General features: G+C 39.3%; 1 protein-coding gene and 1 long non-coding RNA gene across 2 annotated transcripts; one reads left to right on the top strand and one right to left on the bottom strand.

Annotated features, from left to right (window-relative positions):
• The first annotated feature begins 2,559 nt into the window (after positions 1-2,559).
• Positions 2,560-9,022, top strand: si:ch211-157c3.4 (uncharacterized protein LOC561592 homolog). The gene is made up of 5 exons (XM_039610882.1): positions 2,560-2,700; positions 6,499-6,548; positions 6,649-6,747; positions 6,846-7,047; positions 7,296-9,022. Exons 2-5 carry the CDS (start codon positions 6,503-6,505, stop codon positions 7,411-7,413), a joined length of 465 nt encoding a protein of 154 aa, XP_039466816.1. The 5' UTR covers positions 2,560-2,700; positions 6,499-6,502; the 3' UTR covers positions 7,414-9,022.
• A 1,048-nt stretch (positions 9,023-10,070) lies between these two features.
• Positions 10,071-19,908, bottom strand: LOC120439803. The gene is made up of 4 exons (XR_005612781.1): positions 19,751-19,908; positions 12,928-13,261; positions 11,969-12,178; positions 10,071-11,838 (listed from the first exon to the last, which is right to left on the bottom strand). It is a non-coding gene; the product is annotated as an uncharacterized LOC120439803 (long non-coding RNA).
• Positions 19,909-21,854: the final 1,946 nt, after the last annotated feature.

Here is a 21,854-nt window from a genome sequence, read left to right as displayed (position 1 = left end):
AAGGTGCATTCAGGCATGTCACTGAATCCCCAGGTGTACTCTGCAATCCAGTGACAAACACAGAAATGTGGTTAAACTGGACTGCTCTAAGGTGCTTTGTAAAAAAAATCAAATCTTTAAGAACATCTTGTGAGCTGAAATTCAATGACGTCAACATGAGAAAAAACAAGAAAGAAAAAGAAAAAGAGGCAGTTCTCAGGTTTTATCCCACATTACACAAAAAGCTCACAGGGGTGAAAAAAATACTACATTTGCTGTGAGTCACTGAAGTGAGGGAAATTTTTTATTTATTTTTATTGGCAAACCTCTCAACACCCCATCATTCATCCCCTTATGTTGCCTGCTAAAAACAACAAGCAGCTGAGCTGGAGGGTTGGAGTTTTTCTTTAATCTTTTCAGGTTTATATATTTAAGAACAACAAAATTCAATTTTTAACTATAGAGTAACAGTTGTAACACTACACATGTGTGAAGAGTTGGAAGATAATATCAAAGTAGATAATATTTACATACAGTATAGCACAAGAATAAATGCCATGTGAAAGCTTTTCAGGGTGAATGCTGGGAATGATTCTGGCAATACTTCACATCGGTTGTGTACCATTTAAAAAGAAAAAAACATAAAGTTCATAGCTGGAGTGCATTCCTCTGCAGAGCTGGAATGAAGTGGTTCCAGAAAGTTCCAGAAATTGTTTGATGGTTGGGGTGAAGAAAAACGTTACTGGATCATCCATCCAGCAATGAGAGTAAAGTATAATCTTTCATTAGAGGTAGTTGTAGCCTTGTATTTAATGTATTTATTTGAGACTGATGTATTTGTTTTTAACTTTTAATTTAAAGAATTTTTTGTAGTTTGGAATTCCTGAATATACTCAAGTTAGTAAGCCTACAAATCTGAAATTTAATACACTCGATCTTAGATCATTTAAATTTATATGACATTTATCCGTGGATAGCTATCTTAGGCTTCACATTTGCTCTCTTTGTATACAGTATTTCAAGTTTTACTCTCTTCAGTATCAAGCATACCAGCTCCACAAGGCCTTACTGGGATAAAGTCTTCCTTAACACCAATTGTATCATATTTGTGAAGTTATATGCAGATCATGTGTGTAAATTTGTCCGGAAATTCAGGCTTTACAGGGTTAATATGTTTCTGCAAACGACCACAATCACACTGACATCACTACATAACTTTCACCATTGAGCTCCAAGGCCTCCAGCCCAAGTGCATGGATAAAAGGAGGGTCTGAGGTGACTTTACTTCTACCACTCGATACCATAAAACATATTTGCAACAGTAACTAGACTGCATCCTCTTTGTTCCAGTGTCTCCCAGTCTCAAACTTCAGTTATGCACTGTATGAGCTACGGTGACGTCACTATTAGTTTATCCCACAGCCTTTCAGTCAGGTTGAGGTCTGGGTTGACCGGGTAGTTGCAACTTCTTGACACTTTTTTGTTTTTCAGCCGTTCTGTTGTAGATTTGCTGCTGTGCTTAGGATCACTGTCCCGTGGCATGATCCAGTTTCAGCCAACTTGTAGCTGTCTTTAACCTCTACCACTGTGCCTCACAGCTTGTCATGTTCTTTTTAGAAAGCAGAGGCTTTCTTCTGGGAACTCTTCCAAACAAGTCATACTTGTTCAGTCTTTTCAGTCTTTCTAAATGTACTTTCATGAACTTCAGCATTTTTAACATGTCTGATATGTGGCCCTTGGGTTTTTTCTCTGAGGAATACTTGCTGGGTTGCTTCCTCCTGTGAAGATTACGATTTCATATTACCATATACCTGAATCCTTCAGACCAACAAGCTCCCAAATCTTTGGTGTTTAATTTTTTTCATTTCCCATGAGCCCCACTGACTGGTCCTCTCAAAAGAATCCTAGAAATGTTCCTTACTGCAGCCTTAGGCCAGGCTAGATTGTTTTTTATGGTCACAACCCACCTGGATGGAGAGTGAGTACCAAGGGAAGGTCACTGGTGTGAACCTATGTGAGTCTGTATGTTATAATCTCCTTGGACAAGAGCCCGAAATTGCCTTCTATACACCCATCAGTGTGTGAATATGAATGATAAAAAGCACATGAGATAAAAAGCTGAATTAAAATGTTAGTCCAGCATAAAAACCCTGCCTCTTGCCCTATGAGAGCGTAGAGGCTCCAGCCACCCCTCTGAGTCTTTTTGGTTGTCAGATATTAACGATTCGGTGATATTGGTGAAATAAAGTCTGTAAACTCTCTCAGGGTTTCTTTTGATACTCATTTTTAGTATTCTCTAAATTCTTGTAATATGTGTCACTTAGAGTTTGTTGATGGCCATCGGATCAAATTCCAGGACAAAAACAATTTTTCAGCTCAGTCTGCCTTGCAGGGAAACAGGTTATTCTGACTAAAGTGACACACACACACACACACACACACACACACACACACTCTCCCTCAATGATCTTACAGAAACAAAGAACATTTCAAAGATGACGACCTGTTCAGCCTTTGAAAGCTACAATCAAAACCGTGGAGTGACTCACTGTCATAGCATGTTCATGGCTGAAATGGTGGAGGTGGAGCTTTGTGTGTGTTGGGCGAGGTTCACCTACAGGTAGAGGGACAGGTGGAGATCTTAACCAGAATCTGTCTGGACACTGCATCAGCAACAACTCAAGCTCATCTCTGCATTTTGACTGCAACACCACCGGCAAGGTAAGTCTGCCAGACGCTTGTGTGTTATAGGAAGAGAACAATGAACTGTCGGAGTGGAGAATCAGGTTTGGATATTTTAATGGGAAGGATTCAAAGGACTGAAAACTGAAGACGTAAAAGGACACGACAACAGGTGAATTTAAAGTGAGTTATCTCGCACAAAAGAGACCAACTGGAAATCAAATATCGCATGATTTAAATTAAAACATTGGATAAATCACACAAGGGAGCAGAATACACAGAATACACTGCTCATGTTTGTGCTAATCTGCTAATGTTTTCTTGACTTTTATGCAGTTACGTTAAAGAGCTGTGCAGCAAAATGCAGCTATAAAGGTGTGTTACGCTGCACCTTTACCAAAAGGCTTCACTCTAAACACTTTAATTCAGGATTTAGAGTGACTTACTTTCTGGACCTGCAGGGATATTGAATTAGCCTATAACTTTGCATATTTGACAAAGACGAGGTCTGGTGTAGGATTCAAATCATCTTCATGAGGAATATTGCAGGTGTTACGTTTTAGATTTCTTGATGTAATTCAGCTGGGTCTTAGCTGGGTCTTGAAAAATCATAAGTAACTGATCCAGAGTGAGAGTGAGGACGGTCTTTGCAGCAGTTGCTATGACTGACATGTAAACAATGTGAAATATTGCATTTTGAATACAGTGAAAGGACATGCATGTGGACATAGTGAAGTTCCTTCATGTTGTTGTCAAATAAATATAAACATTTGTTCTATATCCAAGTATTTTACTTTCAAAGAACATGAGCAGCAGAGTTAGGGTGAGTCTTTGTTTTGGGGGGATTTTTCTGTGATTGTTTTGGCTGATTATCAAAAGTCAGACTGAAAATCATGGTGACAGAAGGTGATGATTGGTTTATCTGGGGATTTCCAGATTTAAACTGCCCACTGATTCATCAGCTGAATACTAAAATGCATCATGGAAGAAAATGGAAAAAGTTCCCTCCCTCTCTCACACGGAGACACAGGTTTGACCGGCACCGGAGTCTCGGTGAAGCCACACCTGCAGCAGGGTGTTAACTCATCTGTAACGAAAGGTTTTGTTCCGCATCTTATTCAGTTTCACTGAACTCATCATAGGCCCAAGCACTGCACTGCATATTTACCTAAAACTCCACCTGGTTCATTTCCACGACTTTGATTCCTTGCTGTCTGAAATAATAATGAAGCTCAAGAATCAGTATGCTGTCCAAGCTGAGGTCATTCATTGTTTTGCTTAGTAGCCTCTGAATTTCATGGACTAAGGTTTTTAAAAATCTCTGCTCTGTGGCAGGTGCATCTAAAAAGAAAAAAAGAAAAAGCCACACCCACTTACTTTTTTGATCACCAGCCAGATGGTGTCACATTTAGGCCTTTTAGATCATATCTTTCTCAGTCATTCTGATCTTTATTTTACACAAATGTAACTCAACATAATGCATATTTCTCACTTGATTTGGGACAATTTGAATCACATTGTTCTTGTTTTCAAACTATGGATGAATTAGGCCTTTTTTATCAATGCACCATCAGCCACCAACCCAAAGCCTGCAGGCAGAATGTGGCATGTATCCAAGCATTATTTGGAAAGAGAAAACATCCCATGCTAAATGCTCCTTGTGTGAAGGGAAAAAAACTCTGGGAAGCTTCTGGGAAGATCTTTACAGATCACCCAACTTTATCCAGTTAATGTCTCACAGGCTATTCCAAGCACAGAGATCCAGCAAGAGAAAATGCAGCTCATTAGATAAAGTTAGTGCTCCTCGTTAATAGTCATCAAACATATTGTATCAAACAAAACTCCTGCTCTCTCACGACCAATTTCAGAGGGTGTTGTAAAAGTTTTGGCTGGCACACCCACAGAGGGAAGCATGCAGCTCAGTCGCATTCCTGCGCCATCATATGGGCGTATACAGGTTCTCAATGTCTGTGTGTGACACAACAATAAAGCAGTCGATCAGTTTCTGTGAATCCGGTGACAGGTTCTGAATCGGACTCACCCGGGCTGCTGTAGCAGGTGGAGACAGACCCAGTGATGTAAATCATTACATTTAAGGGTGACGTGTCTGGTTAAGGTTAGGCTAGTGTCCTGCAAATGTTGTGAGGGAAACAAGACTGTTTGAATGCTTAGTCATGGTAGCGCCCAGTTATTGTGCATGTCTGTGTGGAAAGAGAGAAACGAGAAAAGCGAGACAAAAGGAAAAGAGCTCAACGCAGAGAGGAATGGACGAGGATATTTTAAGCACCGCGAGCCTCCATCAAACCAGTCACATGACTTCTGTCTGTCAAAGGGCCTTTCTCACACTGCTGGAGCTTCAGAAGCACAGTGAGGATGTAACAGAGTGAATAAATGAATGTGTTCGGTTTGGGATTGACTCTGTACAGTGGATTAGATTTTACAGGCAAACATCCAAATCTACAAAGTACATCTGGCAGCTGTATATGGACACATTAAAAATACAGCATGCTCTTCCAGGGGGAAAGGTGTCCAGATAACACAGGAAACAAACAGACATTTTTTTATACTGTGAGCCATGCAGCTTCTCATTTTTGGCCTTCTGTCATAAGAATATAGATTACGTTTAAATGGCGTAACATCCAATGATTTTTCACATCCCATCTCTGAGCTTTAGATTGATATAGTAGTAACTGTGGAACGACTGATAGGACAGTGACGCTTTTAGGCAGATATTCAGCTCTGATTTTGACTTTTACTCAATCTATGTTCACATTCTCTTAGTTTATCTTATCATTTATCTCCACTTCCTCTGGCTTGTCTTATCGTCACAGCCGACACTCGTCCCCGGAGATACCAAAAGCACTTTTTGGATACCAGCAGTGTATATTGGAGATGATTATGTAGCATGTGCTCTACATGCTCAAGACATATATAAATAATTACAGAAAGGTTATGTCACACGTGGCACCCAGCATCCACGTATCCCATGCGATCTAATACTTTAAATATCAGCACCAGCATTGGATTTCATGACTTTTAGGCATGAGCCTTTGAATGAAGGTGTGGCACCTGCTTCACATGTAGCCAAAAGATTGAGAGGCTCTGGGAGCATTTTGTTGTAACATTAGAAAGACTTTACTCAAAGTTCGTCAGTCTCAACATCTGTTTTTGAAAGTGTTAAAGTCTGATTTTCAGTGTCATCTCAGTGTATACAGTCTAATTCTCCAAGCAGCAGATTCCACTGTTATATTATTTACTACTGCTACTACATATATACGTTTATCACATATGATACATATACTTTTATCAAGTAGATATAGAAAGCTCTGCACGTGAAATGTCTTACGAGTAACACTTCAGCCATACAAACAAATGAATTATGAATTAATTAAACAAATATCTTTGGGTTTATGTTGCTTGTAAGTCAGTAATATGATTTCTCTAGTAGCCTGATATTATACATGAAATGGGGAAACAAAGCACTAATCCGATTCCAAGGATTTTCTTTTAGAAAGAGGTCAGAAAGTTTCTGTGAGCGGCCACACCTGAAACAGTCCAACTGACACTCAGACGCACCTAGGCGTTTCCCACATGAAAGGTCCCTACAATGAAGGGCTAAATATGTGTCAGACAGGAATGAGAGACATTTTCATGGTGACCGAACCGGCAGATGTTTCAGTTCAATCGCCAAGTCTTTGGTTCCCTCTGGTGGCACAAATCAACATTGCATTTGTCTCGAGTGTTTGAGAGCAAATGGGAAAGCAGTATCACAGCAGAGATCTCAGGTATTTGGCCCTGACCGCACCCTTCATTACAGTCCTTTTTATTTCTTTGCAGCAAAATGAGTGCAGACGGAAAAAAGGAACCCCCTCCCTACATCATACCAGGTAAGCCCACAGCTCACACATGCTCAGTCAATATTCATGATCATCATCGTCGTCTCCTCACCAGCTTGATTCTTTCCCTTTTCCTCTTCATATGGTCCAGTAGAAAGTCAAGGTGATGGCGTGAGAGTTTACCACCCCCACACTCCTTTCACCCCACCCCCCATGCAGACACAGGAGTCGTCTGCCTCTGTCACGCCAGGTATTCTTCTCACACCTGATTCTCACACTTTTTAGAAGATTTAAGGTAAAAATATTGTTGTTAAAAATTTTTTTTGCATGTTTCCTGTCCTCTCTCAGTGTACACCGGCGGAGGGGGAGGCGTGGGTTCAGGTTTTGACTCTGGAGAAGGCAAAAAAAAATATGTAAGCTACGACGTGGGACTGGGGACTGAACCCGGCATGACGACCTGCTCTTCCTGCCAGCAACAGGTTATGACCAATGTCACCTACAAGGCGGGGACGTACGCCTGGCTCATGTGTTTACTCTTCATTTGCTGTGGGTGAGTGGTTTTTAATCAGTCAGCTTCTTTTTAGTGCCCCAAGCCTTTTAAACACAGATCTTCTTCGTTCACCTCTGTTACTTGATTTTTATCGGTTTTATCTTTTGTAAATACACTGCATACAGCACACTTCAAAGGATGAAGTGGAAACTTTCTTTCTTTTCATGTCTGTATATGAATGTAAAAATGTAATAAAGGATGATCTGATCTGGTGTATGATAGCGCGACCTTCTGTGTGTGTGTTGCAGGTTAGTCCTGTGCTGCTGCCTGATTCCGTTCTTCATGAAGAGATTCAAGGATGCTTACCACACCTGCCCACGCTGCAACAGAGTGCTGCACGTTGAGAAGAGGCAATGCTGTAAATGATGATCGCCAGGGCTGATATGGCCCCGTAGAAATAAGAAATAGCCTCCTGTTACCTTTGTCTGTGTCCTATGTTCACCCGGTAAAAAACTGGCATTTTCTCAAACTGACAGAGAAAGGTGACAGGGGTAAATGCAGCTTGTTTCTATGGATGACAAAGCCAAACATCAATGATTTCTATCAGATTATTAGGAAACAGACTGGGAGTGATTGTGTTGTCCGAGCTTCTGGTTTTTTTTGTTGTTTTTTTGCTCTGGCAAGTTACAGCACACCCCATGCACTTTGAAACAGTTATCATTATACTCAGAAAATTTTGGATGCATAATGTTAAAATGAAGGTTTGTACATAGAATTTATTGCATGTTATATGCATAACGGGATTGCACGATTTCTGAATAAATCACAGCGGCAGTAAATTACACATTGAACGATAAAAGGGTGCAGAAATAAGTATATTTGCTCATCTCCAGTTTCATGAGTCATTGCTCAGTAAACTGATACACAAAGCATACCGGATTAATGTCATATTTGCATATATGTCACTCAGGCAAGGCAAAAACAAGCTTACATGCTGTACAGTGGCGCGCTGTAAATATAGTTAAGCCTTTTGTTCAGACTATTTGAATGTATTCATTCATTATATTGCAAACTACAATGCAAAAGTAACCCCCCCCCCCCGGATGATGAGCATGCTCTATTGTTCTATTATTTACTACTATTAGCTCTATGATAACATTATTTCTCTAATAAAAACAGACTTTACAGACGTTACAGAACTCTGCTGTGTTTGTGTTGGTATTTCTTCTTCTAGAAAAGGTCACATCTACATTGGTGGAGTACTCAAAAAAATGCATTTACTCATTACCCATCTTGAACATAATGCAGTATGTTACTGCCCAGAGAAAGTGATTTGTTACTCTGCTTGTTTTATTACTTTTGCATTACTTCGTAACATGCCCTGAAGTGCACTGTCACACAGTTACCATTTAACAATAAAAACATTAGTCCCACACACTTACATCAATCCCTTTCCTAATTAGGACAGACATACAATCTTTTCTTTTTAGTCTTGACACAGAGCAGATGAAAACCAGACCAAAGACTCTTCAAAGCAATCGACACAGTCATTCTACGGTTTTGTTACCTGTTAAAACTGGATGTGGTTGCTGGGGTTGAGCTGAACTGTAGCCACCAAGAAGCCACAGATAAAATAAAGTAATAGATTGTTTTGCAATTTATGGCTGTGTTATTTTACCTACTCTTGTGTTTTACGTTATGATCAATCCGGTCCTGTTCAACAATTTTAAAAAAGGTATCTAAGGAAGCTAAAGTTGAATCTTATGGAGGAATGTTCACACTCTCTTGTAGATGGAGATCGTGAATATTTAAAACACTTATAAATTTATAACGCTTTTAATTCAGCACTTACAACTATCAGAATATTTGTATGAAGGTTTTTAATTTGATTAAAAGAAATACGCTTGTATGTCCACTTCAGGTAGCAATGTTTCTAACCTAGATGATGCTAAAAGTTCGATACTTGTCAAAGTAATTAAAAAAAAATAAACTTAATGATATTCTGTAAAAAATTATAAAAAGGAAAAGAAAACAATTTGGAGTGTGTGTGTGTGTGTCATTTGAATAAGATGATTTAATTACACTTTGAATCTCTGTGTCTGGAAAATTAATCCAGATATGATCATTGATAAATAAGGTCCTGTATTCTTAATTTATACCATAGAATATCTGCTTGTAATAAATCAAAATGATAGTATCCTATTAAAAACATTTATTTGTGTAATTACAAGGCCGGTCCAAAAACAGAACGCTGGCACCACCCCTGGTCACATGTCTTCATTGATGACAGCCTTTTTTCCCATTGTTAGATTAATCGTTCTTAGTGACACTGATGCTGTTACATCCAACCCTTTGCTACAACCAGTTGAAAGGAAAGAGCAAAACAGAAAGAAAAGAAGTGAGTCCTACAAGGCTGTGTGGACTAACACTAAAACACACACACCTAACTTCCTTTCAGAATTCCTCCACCAATCACAAGGCAGAGAACAGAACGCTATCAGGTGCTACTCCCTACATGGATAAGTGTATTGTTTTTCCATTACTATCTACACTGTCTTTGTTTGCTATATCTGTGCATCCTTCAAGTTTCCAAAAGTAGCTGTTAGATTAGCTTAGTACAACTCAATACAAGTCCTTATCTGCTACACACTTTAATCACAAAGTGCAGGTGGTGGCCCTCTGGTGGACTATGTGGGAACTGCATCTTGTAATTAGACATAAAAGAAAGACGTAAAGGAACAAAGCCATGAGTTTTAAAATGTTGATGTTAATCTTCATTTTCTGACTTGTTTTTGATCCCGAACTTATATCTCATCTTAGCTGAAAAGAACTAAAATGGACCAGTGCCTGTGACATGCAAGAAGTAAAGCTGTTACTGGAGAATCATCCTCAACAAGCAAATCATCAGTGGAACAAAAAGATAACAAACAGAAGCAAATCCTTCATCTTTATCTTATCTACCTTGGCGTGGTTTGGACTGTGTGGCTGCAGAAGATTTTCACATTTCAAAATGAGTGAAGTGTGGGAATATCTGAGCTACACAAACATAACAGCCACACAAGTAGGATGTTTTGGAGGTTTTTTAAAAGCTCGGATACAAAATGTTTACGTCATGATTTAGATCGTTCCTATTAATTCAGTAGTCAAAACATAATATAAATAAAACACACGGTAAAATATAATCAGCTTATTAATTGTAGCATCACTTTTAAATACAAGTATTTCATTAGCATCATCAGCTTTAACAGTACAAACATAATTCTGGAAGTCACCATTTTTATTGCTTAGAATCTTTTTAAAGTCACTTTTACAAATACAGACAAACTCTCCTCAAACAAGCTTACTCAACATGAACACGAAAAACAAATTAATCTCCTAAGACCCGAACTCTTTCATGGCATGCATTTTTAATTTCTCTTTGCAATTGTGACTTTGTAGTGTTCTATAGAACACTACAAAGTCACAATTGAGAAATGATGTGCAAAACTCTTTATTTGGTGTCTGAACACTGCAGCATTTTTCCTGAGTACAAAAACAAAATGAGAAAGAACAATTGTGCCTGTTTGAGCAATATGGCTCATTTGAAAGCCATCTGAAAGAGCAAAATTTAGTATTGTGGTCTAGACAACCCAAAATGTGATGTCCCCATATGTGGACACCAGGTCCTAGGAGGTTAAAGCTGAAATAAAAAGAGAATCTGATCATGAATGTGTTCAATCTAAAATACAATCACAGCAGTTTTACAGCTTTGAGCTGCGTCTGGCTCATACAAATTGAGAAGCTGAGTGATACTGTAAGAACGAAAAGCAGCTGATTTTGTCTCCACCTTTTAAAGCTTTTTAAATTATGTACAATCTGGTTCCCTTGGATGAAGACTCTCTGCTGCACTCGTGTTTAAACCCTCTCAGATCTATAAAAGTAGAATCTGTTACTTGTGTGGCATCTCCTTCACTCAAATCTTTGTCACTCTCAGGGCCTGATCAATCACCAATCATCGACTTTAAACCATTTTCAAAGAAAACAAACAGCTGCCATCACTACCACATTTCATAAGCAGCCTTTGAGTGTTACAGCTTCATGTTCTGCTGATTTTAAGGCACTGTGTGGTGAATCCACAGCCCACAGTTTCTCATGATTTCTCAGTGTTACTGTTGTCTGTGGTTTGAGTCCCTGAGCTTTTGGAGTTTAACACTTGGAGATGAAATAGCAGCGAGTTTCTGAACTCACTGTTGTGGGTCAGGTGAGATCTCTGTTCACTTGAAGAGTGTTCAGTGCTGCTTAACTGACTGCATGTTAAGCCCATCACCCCCACAAACCTGCCCCTGGTGCTGATGGGACACAGCATTAGTGATCATACAGCAGGACGATAAGACGGTCAGACTGTGGAGACAATCGCTCAGCACTAACATCACCTTAAATGTCTTCTTGTACCTCAGTTTACAGTTTATTAATCTACATCTGCAGAAAACAGATAACTCAGAGTTTTGTTTTTTTTAAAAAGAAGAAAAAAGAAACACTCCCTCTTCTCCTGTTAGCTGGAAAAATGAGATAAATATGCCTAAAACTACCTGCTGTAAAAAAGAATTTGGTGTTTGCAATCTGCAGCCAATCCAGAGCCGTCATGAAAAAATGTTTAAAACCAAAAGATTCATCCATAAAATATCGACAATTTTACACCTCATACATACATTATATCAAAATAAATGCTAAATATGAAATCCATTATTATTCTCACCTCTCTGCCATCTTCTAATGTACTTTATAACTACAAACAGAACTGCAGTAATCAGAACTCCACCACAAAATGCTGCTACAACCACACCAGCTCCACAGCAGTTCTCAGCTTTTTCTCTGAAACAAGTTAAACAAAAAGTTAATGCAGCACTGTTTCACAGAACAGTAGAGAAAACTACTATTAAACAGAGTCTCTTTAAAACCTGAAAAATTACCACAAGGATGAGAACAGAAGAAGAAATCTTACCATAGTGAGGCACGTAGATCTCATCATCAGTCACATGGCTGATCTCCTGCTGTGTGGCTACACAGCGGGAGACGTTGGTGTCTGTCTTGGTCACAGTGATGAGGAGGGTGACGTAGTAGCGGTCTCCTCTGTACGACACGCGCGGCTCCTCAGCGGGAAGGATGTTTCCATCGCTGTCCTTCCACTCCACCGAAGGCTTTGGAGCTGCACCTGTGAGCACAGCATGAAGCTACAGCTGAGGCACAAGGTCACAGAGACTAATATACTGTTATATTATATACTCTGTATCTGTATTGTAATGTCTTATACTTCCAAGATCATGCTAAACAGCATACTGGATCTATTAAAAAAAACATGGCTTCATAGTTGTAGAGTCTGGATGCTGAACTGGGCAGCATGTAGTCTAGATGGTTCACCAACATGCCTGTCATAAAGTCTAGTTCAGTCATTGGATCTTATTTTTATTCAGATTTTACACAGCGTCTCAGCTGTTTTGGATTGTTTTGTGGTTATGGATCAAAAATAGGGTTCAACACCGTTTCTCCTGATCTGTGTTTAAAAGCAGAGCATCACAGACTTTACTGATGTCTGATTAATTGAACTGTTTATGCTGTTCAGTATCAACACTTCTGAAATGATGCTCAGGCCTGCAGAGCTGCAGCACACGCCACAGATGTAAATGACATCATCACTTACCTGTGACATCACCTGATCGGTCCTTAAAGACACGTTCTGAAAGGCAGCAACAACACGTTTTCACTCTGCATCATTGTACAACATTTGTACAATCTAACAGTGAGAGCCACCTCAGCATTAAAGGAATAGTTCTCCATTTTTGTGTTTCTAAAACTTCTCACAGGTCACATCAAAGTGCAGAACTCAGTTATTACATTACCGGAGTGAGTAAAGCAGCGATCTTAGTCGTGTTTTCAGGATGTTTTCAAAAACAAAGAACTCACCAACGATGAGTTTAATGTTGAAACTTTGTTCCTTTGGCTGAAGATTTGGAATAATACAGGAGTAGTCTCCACTGTCAACCAGCTTGGTGTTTGACTATGGAGGCGTTACCAAGCGTCAACTCTTCTGGGAAATGTGAGACCCGACCTTTAAACTGCCCATCTTGTCCTGGACGTCCGTTATTGTATTCGTCGCGAGCAGAGTACAGGAACACCTCCTTCTGACCATCTTTCTTCCAGTCAAAGACCTCACGTTGAAGGCTCAGCTTGGTGCTGAGGGAGCAGGGTAAGATGGCGTCTCTTCCTTCTGGGACCACCACTGTGATGACTCCCCGCCCTGAAGGATGAAGCATATTTTAATCCTTATGTTTGAGTAAGTCAAAGGTCCTAAAACACATGTACATAACCTCCATTATTCTAAGAACACAGTTTATAAATATGAAAAAGATTTATTCACCGATTTCATTTTATACTTTGTGAAATGACCATGAGACTCGTTTAGTTTTGGCTTTGACAGGTCAGTGTGTCACAATCATCACACATTTTACACCTTTTCATATTGTGTGTTTTACTTGTGTTTACACAAATCACTCATTAGACCTACAACCTGGACCAATGTCTAAAAGAAGTTTTTCAAAAGTAAAAAAGTAGATCCAAGGTAATCCCAGTTTTTGAATATAAAACAATTTAAAAATTATCACAAAATCGAATAAAAGTTTAAAAACTACTCTTGGAGAGCAGCAGAGTCGCACCTTAAAAAGCTGTTTTGTGTTTTTCAGTTAGATGTAATTCCACTTTTTTTAAGTCACCTGGTTACCCAGCATGCCTCAGTGGTATAATTTTGCAATATGACATTTGTGTCTGTGGTTCTCCCTCATTTAGGACACAGCGGGATTGAGTGCAGAGGGTTTGTTTGTTTGTTTCAGCTGGCCGAGGGACGGGTTTATGTACAGTACTGTTTATTCATAGTTAATAAACTGTGAGTTAAATAAACCTCTACTACAACAACTAAGAACAACAACAATAATAATAATGATAATAATAATAATAATAATAGCCAGGAAACACGGTTCTATTTCTCCCTACAGCACTAAAGAAATCTGGGAAAATTTGGAAACCATAAAAAGAAAAGTTTGATGTGTTTGTGTAGCTGTTATACTTCGTTCTTACCCATGTTGCAGTTTTTGCTGTGGTGGAAAAGAGATGTTAAACCGTGAGTCAACTTATGTGTGTTTAATAATCATGTTGGAAGTACAGAGTTTCTTCGGTTCTGGTCAAGAGAAGTAGCGCCACCTGTAGCGTGGGTGAAGAGAATGAAACATTGACGTCTCATGCATCAGGACTGTGACGGTCTGATCCAATAGAAAAACTGTTATGTACTTATGTGGTGCATGTATTTTTGAATTTCCTGCCATGATGCCAGGTCTCTCTTGGAAATGAGACTTTTAATTTCAATTATATTTTTCCCTGGATAAATAAAGGACTAATAATAATGAAAACAAAACAAAACAAAAAAACTTTCTTTTGAGTAATCCAGATTCCCTATTTTCCTCTCCTATCTTTTATATTCTGGGCTCATAAAATTAAAATTACACATTTTTAACATTAGGATTTGAAGCACTGTATAAATTTAGGTTAAAATTATATTCGTGTTTTTTTTATTTTAAATTTCTCCGATCACTAAATATGAATGCAGTTACTAAGCATTAGTCTTCTTACTGTTTTCATGTCCTTTCTCAGACGCAGTTACAAGAACAAGGCAGAAATACAGAAACTCCTGAATGTTCATCTTTTTAACAAGACCATACAATAAGATGCACATTTCACCTCAAAGTGAGCGAACTTTTAGTTCCTTGCCTCAAAAGCACCTCCTGCACCACAACAGAGGATCAAGATGTTACTCTCAAGCCGGGATTTTGCTTTCCAAGGTCCAAAATTTAACAGTAGTCTGCCATACTCCGTCTTCCCTGCTTTAAATTTAATAGCCGGTGAGCAGCTGCTTCGGCCCCAGTGCCTCTCTCAAAAACATTATGATCCCTGTTTTCTTTGCTTAATGATTGGTTTTAGTCTTGACAATCCACATTGCTGGCATTGCATCTTTCAACATGTTTGTGGGTCGATTTGAATGCATCAGGAGTAAGTGCAGCCATTCAGCCTCTTCTCAATGTGGCCATAGAAGCAGGTGCAGATGTGTCACAAGTTCATCTAGTAGTAAGCTATGGCACTTGGCCACAAGTGGCAGTAGTGGACTGACCTCATTTGAGACTGGTCCAGCTGCTATGTGATAGTGGATCTGCTACAAATTGGATGGATTGAAATTGATCATGTGCAATTTTGGAAATTAAATCATGAATCTTCCTAACTTAGATTTAAAACAAAAGATTTCTAACTCTCCTCTAGACTCAAAAGCACACGACAAACCAATCAACACACCTGAGGCACTCATTTTCTTAAATCCGCTCAATCACACTGGCTCTGTTTATAACTAATCACTGTAACTGCTGTAAATTCACACTAACTGCACATTCACACTAATCTCCTTACAAATATTTATTAGATTAACCACACTTATACAGACTGTATATAACTACCAACTCTCTCCAGCCATGTTGATGAATTACCTATATTGGCTGAAAATGTTCATCTCCAGAGAAAAGACACAGACTATGCTTACAGGATGTGATGTGACAAAATATTGATGTGTGATATTTGTTCAAGGCGTATTTCATTGTTATGGAAAACAAAAATATTAAAATCATGATGAGTGGTGATTTCTATAACTTTGTGTATATAATTTGGCATTTCTTACTGATGTAGGCCAAAAATAAATACATGATATCATTTCATTCAGTTCAAAGGTTTATTTGCACGACGCACAAACAAACACAATAGAAAGTTATTGTCATGAAAAGAATTCAAACGTGGTGCAGATGTGTGTCACAAGTTAATCTGGCTGTAGGTAGGCTATGGCACTTGGCCACAAGTGGCGCTGGTTGACTCGACTTCATTTGAGTGAACACAAAAAGTAAACTGCATGTTGTGATGCGAAAACACTGAAATCTGAGTAATGAAACGTACGAGGGGAACGATAACGACAAGATTCTCCCGATCATTTACTCTTGCTGTCCTGTGAACAGCATCGGCGGGGTGTTATTTGTTTGCAGTTTTCGTGATCCCCTCGCGCATGAGAATATCACCAGGTAAACTCGCGACATTTTTAAGCATTGTGTTGTTCAACAGCAACAAGACTGACGGAGTGTGTTTGAGATAACCTCACAAATGTCACAGATGACACATTTGGTGTTTTTTTGCTGGTTTGTCGGTAGCAGCTCCTGAAACGCAAGTCTGCCTCACATCTGTCCACCGGGTGTATATACAAAAGATGCGGGGACAGGGCTCCAGGGGGAAAGCACTCATTCCACTTCAAACAATCCACACACGAGACCAGTTTCTCTCTCCGACTCTCGCCACAGGGGAAACAGTCCAGGGAGTCTATACACAGAGAAATGCGTGTTAATACAAAAGCACTAAAACACGACAGGACAAACTTGCGGATGCTTGACTTCACTAACGCGAGATACACACAACGGCTGTGTCCCAATTCAGGATCTGCACGCTTGAAGTACGCATTTTAAGTGCGATTACGTCACCGCCACGCGACGACGGCTGTCCCAATTCGAAGTGTACTTCAAATGCATACTCCAAATGCGCTGTCGATTTCCCCAAATATCAAGCGTGGTCCGGTGCACGCTTCGTGGTCCCATATATCCCACAATTCATAGCGCGGTGGTGGGTGTGGATAATTTTGCCGCAAAATACGGCAGAAGGGAGCGGCCGAAGAGTGAACTGTCAAATGTAAGTACTGAATATGATGTCACTTATTTATGTGCAAATGTTTAATAATGAAGAATATTAAAACATTACTGTTGGCCACATGTCGGCAAAGTTGTGTGACATTAGTGATGTTTGTACTTTCAGCGTTAACTTGGTTTTAAAGCCTCTACTTCTAAATATATATATATATGTATAGTCGACCTTAATCTTACAGATAATGTGATGATTTTATGGATAATTAAAGTCAGTCATATATCCACAAACACAACAAGCTGAAAGTCAGTGATGCTGCTCGGTTTGCAGTCCTGAATATCACGGCACAAGCAGGATTCACTGTACTGTTAATGTTAGCTATGTTATATTGCTGCCTCTGTTCGGTGGTGTCGAGCCAAACGGACTTTAACGTGTGTTTGAACGAGCTGACGGTTCACTCATTAAGCTGAAAGAAAGATGCTTTAATCACAGGAGTCACACATGTGTCCACTGTACCATCTGGGAACTCTTCTTGTTTAGCACTCGTAATAACACAAACACTAAATCCTCCTTCTCTTGTGCTGTTTTGTAGCAGTGTATACACCTGAGACTGTCACCTGTCTGTCTGTCAGTGCTCTCTGTTTCTTTCTCTCTGATTGTGTAATAAAAGTATGAACATGTATTTATAAGTTACACTTGTCTTTGTATCCTGCAGTTTATCACACATTTGATTTCCATATGTGACAACTGCAAGTGTCCAGAGTGAGGACAGACTGAGGGACCCACTGCTGCACATCATCTGTGAGGCTTTGCACCCCTGATGATCCACCAGGACAAACTCAGCAGTGTGTGAGGAAGAGGAGGAGGAAGAGCCAGCAGCAGCTGACAGATGGAGAGAATAGACAGACTGTTCCCTGTTTGTGAAGGACTGCTAGGAAAGTTTAAAATAACTAATTGTCTGTCCTGAATCAGTCTTATTAGGTAATGTTCAAATAATGTTATCATTCCAGTGTTTTCAGTGTGGGAGAAAGTACTCAGGGCCTTCAAGTTACACACTATGAAAGGCAGAGACAAGTTTAATATTCAGAAACCTAAAGTATGTATCAGCAGCAGAATGGAGCTAAAAATAAATGTTTGTTTCAGTTCTATGAAGCTTTGAGTATTTTGGATTAGTAGCACTGCTGTGTTTGTTGCATCATATTGTTGTAATTGTTTATATGCTTTATATATTCTGAGGTAAGTTGATCTATAGTGTTACATCATATTCTATAAGGATGTTATGTGTTTGTAGACTTTCTGCCAAGTTTGACCCATTTAGCAGAAGTCAGCCTGTTTAAGGCTCTGATATCTATTCTGTATGACTTAAAGCAGTTATGACATGGTCTGATTTTCTCACCCAATAAAGGAATATTTAATATATCAGTCTACTCTTCATTCTATTGTACATTTTCCTTTTTACACATGTATGTAAGCATTGAGCCAAATGTAATAATGCCAACATATTAAACAAACAATATTTGTCTCTTATGTATAATACATCTATATATACACTGTCAAAGATACCTGTCTTTGAGTGAAGATTTAAGGTGATAGGACATATAAATAACTGCAACTTGAATCTTTGTTCAAGCTCACTGCTGTAATGTATATATATATATACATATATTTTTAAAAAAAACACCCATCTCGCCCCTGCGGGCGGTTTATCCTTCAAGCTCGGGTCCTCTACCAGAGGCCTGGGAGCTTGAGGGTCCTGCGCAGTATCTTAGCTGTTCCCAGGACTGCGCTCTTCTGGACAGAGATCTCCAATGTTGTTCCCGGGATCTGCTGGAGCCACTCGCCTAGCTTGGGAGTCACTGCACCTAGTGCTCCGATTACCACGGGGACCACCGTTACCTTCACCTTCCACATCCTCACGAGCTCTTCTCTGAGCCCTTGGTATTTCTCCAGCTTCTCGTGTTCCTTCTTCCTGATATTGCTGTCATTCGGAACCGCTACATCGATCCATACATCTATCCATAGGTCCCCCCCCCCGAATAGGATGAGGGACCTATACATATATATAGGTATATATATATACATACATATATATATACGTATACATATATATATATATATATATATATATATATATATATATATATATATATATATACACACACACATATATATATATACGTATATATATATATATATATCATAATAATGTGACAATACTATAATATTGGCCATATTATATTTACATTACCACAGTGAGATGATTTTAGTCTCATGAACAACATTAGCTAATTGTTATTTACTAACTAATCTTAAAATGACTGTTCAGTACAGAAATGAGGCCCAAAAATCATGTTTTACACTCCCGTGGTCTCAGATACTCAACTAATCAAAGTGATGTCATGACAAAAATGATTGACCAACAAAACATTTTTTCTCCTTCATTTCTGTCAAACAAAGCTGTATGTAACGTTTCTCGCGGTTAGTATCGTGGTTGCTAGGCAACCTGAGCAGCACGACGAAGGCTAGACCGTCCCATTTCACAAGCCTCTCACTTCTGCACTTCTCGTACTTATAGTACGCACCGTACGTAGTACGCGTAGTGCGCGTACTTCAAGCGTGCAGACCCCTGAATTGGGACACAGCCAACGATCCAGCGAAGAACAGAAGTCGCTCCCTGGCTTAAATGCTGGCCACACTAATGAGGCTCAGGTGTTTCTTCCTACGAGGGGCGTGGGCCGAGGGCGTGAACCCACAATGAGTTCACCCCGGCGAGAGAGAAATACGAATCTGATACAAAATTCGGATTGAACCATTTAATAAGATATTTGATATGATTACTTAGATAATATAGTTCTGTTTTTGGTGCTTCTAGACCTTGAGATTTTTAGTTTTGCAAACTTTTTAAAAAAAATTATTTGGGAAGTTTTATTTTTTCCAGTAAAATTTGAGCTAAATCTTACAATAAAATACAGTTTCTCAAAAGATTGTCCTCTTATTCTGCGTTTAGGTGAGATTTTACCTTTTGACTGTCGCTGGGCTTCCGGTAAGAAAAACGTTACTCCCAGTTGTTTAAGGTGTGGTTGTCGCAGGTTTCCGTGTGACAGCAGACTTTCAAGGCGGGTGTTACCAGCAGCGCGTCTAGCCGAGCCTAGGCGGATAAATGAAGACCGCGTACCCCGAATCTGTTGTTTAAAAGTACACAAGAAACCGTGGAGCCGATGACGTCGCAGGTCACACGTGGTGACGTTTAATGAGAGTCCTTTGATCTTTTGTTTTCTTTGATGTCCCAAAACCCTTAAATAGGGGTTCAGTTGTGTAAATAATCTGTGTATGTTTTCGGCATTGGTATTGTTGGAGTGATACGGCATTTAAAAAGCAGAAATGAGTTCAAAATCTAAGAAAGACAGAGATGCTAATATCTGGAAAAAAAGGGCTAACCATTTAAAAGGCAAATGTCAAAAAGAAAAAGACACGTATGCCAGCCAGATTGACCAAAAACTCCATCCAATGATTGATGGAGTTGCAAAACTTCAAACAGAGCTTGAATACTATAAAAAACAACATACAGTCAATAAGAAACAGATCGAGGATCTAACTGAAGAAAACAATGAACTTAGGCAGAATAATAAGATGCTGTCTTTGATCATGGATGACAGGACCGATATCTGTGACAGGTTAAACTCGATAAAAGATGACCACGAAGCTCTCATAAAGTTCCGCGCAGAGACAAAGAAAACTCTGGCTGAACTTAAAAGGAAACATGAGGAAGAAGTTAAAGTACTACAAGCACTGCTGGAAACGGAAAAAGAAAAGTTTGCACGTCAGGAATTTCACAACAGCCAAGTCGTTGACTTACTGGTGAAACGCCACAAAGAGGAGAAAAATCAGATGCAGCAACTTCATGATGAAAATACATCAGAACTCACACAGAAAGCTTATGCTGCAAGAATAAAGTTAAAAACCGCCATAGGAATTTATGATAAATATATTGAAAAGCTTGAGAAGAAAGTGGAAATTCGTAAACATGTGACCATCAGTGCAGTTAAAGAACGCGAAGCGGAACGTGAATCCTCGAAGTATTGGATCGAGGGCCTTTATATACAAAATACAAACCTAAGGGACCAAAACGAACTGAAAGTTAAAACTGTGAAAGAGTTAACAGACGAGAATGATCAAATGGGGAAGATCATCAACGAACAAAAGGCCCAGTATATGGAGTTAGATCGCAAATGTCAGAGATATTTTAGGGCTCTGGCATTTGAAAAGAAAATGAAGGCTACGGTCGAAGATGAACTTGTTTCTCTGAAAAAGAAAAATGCCGACCTAAAAAAGGCCCTAAGCAAAGAAAAGGAAGAACACAGAAAGACAGCATTGGACAGGCATAAAGTGAAAACGGCACACAATAAGGCACTGAGTGAAAAGGTCTCACTGGAAGAGCAACTGTGCTCCACAAAAAAGCAAACAAAAATATGGATAGAAAAAACGAATAGGCTGGAGAAGAAAGAGCGCCACTTCCAAGAGGAATTGTATCAGTGCGTTTTGTCTTTTGGAAAGGCATTTCCGCATGCAACTCACTTCAGAGAAGAAGAAAAGGTGGAATTTAGGGATATGTTCCTCAACTTGAAAAAGAAATACGTAGACGGAGTGGAAGGCATCCCCTTTGTTGGAATAACGAAGGAGAATCTTGAAAAACAGCTGAATAGTCTACGTACCACATGCAAGCATCTAGAGACAGCTTTACAAGCGAAAAAACAGGAGCTTGTATCGTTTCAAAAGAAGTACAATGATATGGTAAAGTCTTTTGAACACACTTTATTCAAAGAAAGACAGGAGCTCGTTGAACCAATGAACCAGATTATCAAAAAGGCTTACGATGAAGAAAAAGAGATAGGTCATCTAAAATCTAGAATGAAAGACGTTCAACTCGAGCTTAAATTAGAAAAACAGAAAGGACAAAAGCTCGCATTGTTGGTCCATGGAAGCGGGATGGGGAGATGTTATGGGGCGACTCCGACTCCGTCTCAGATCTTTCCACGGATTAAACCTCGTCCACCTCTGGTGCAAACTAAATATACTCAAGTGCTTCCAAAACACCCTGGCAGACGTGTAGGAATGCCTTCCCC

The sequence above is a fragment of the Oreochromis aureus genome, linkage group 4 (assembly GCF_013358895.1).
Source record: "Oreochromis aureus strain Israel breed Guangdong linkage group 4, ZZ_aureus, whole genome shotgun sequence".
Taxonomy (NCBI): domain Eukaryota; kingdom Metazoa; phylum Chordata; class Actinopteri; order Cichliformes; family Cichlidae; genus Oreochromis; species Oreochromis aureus.
Note: the sequence above shows the minus strand (reverse complement) of the source record. Positions and strands in the feature narration are given on the sequence as shown.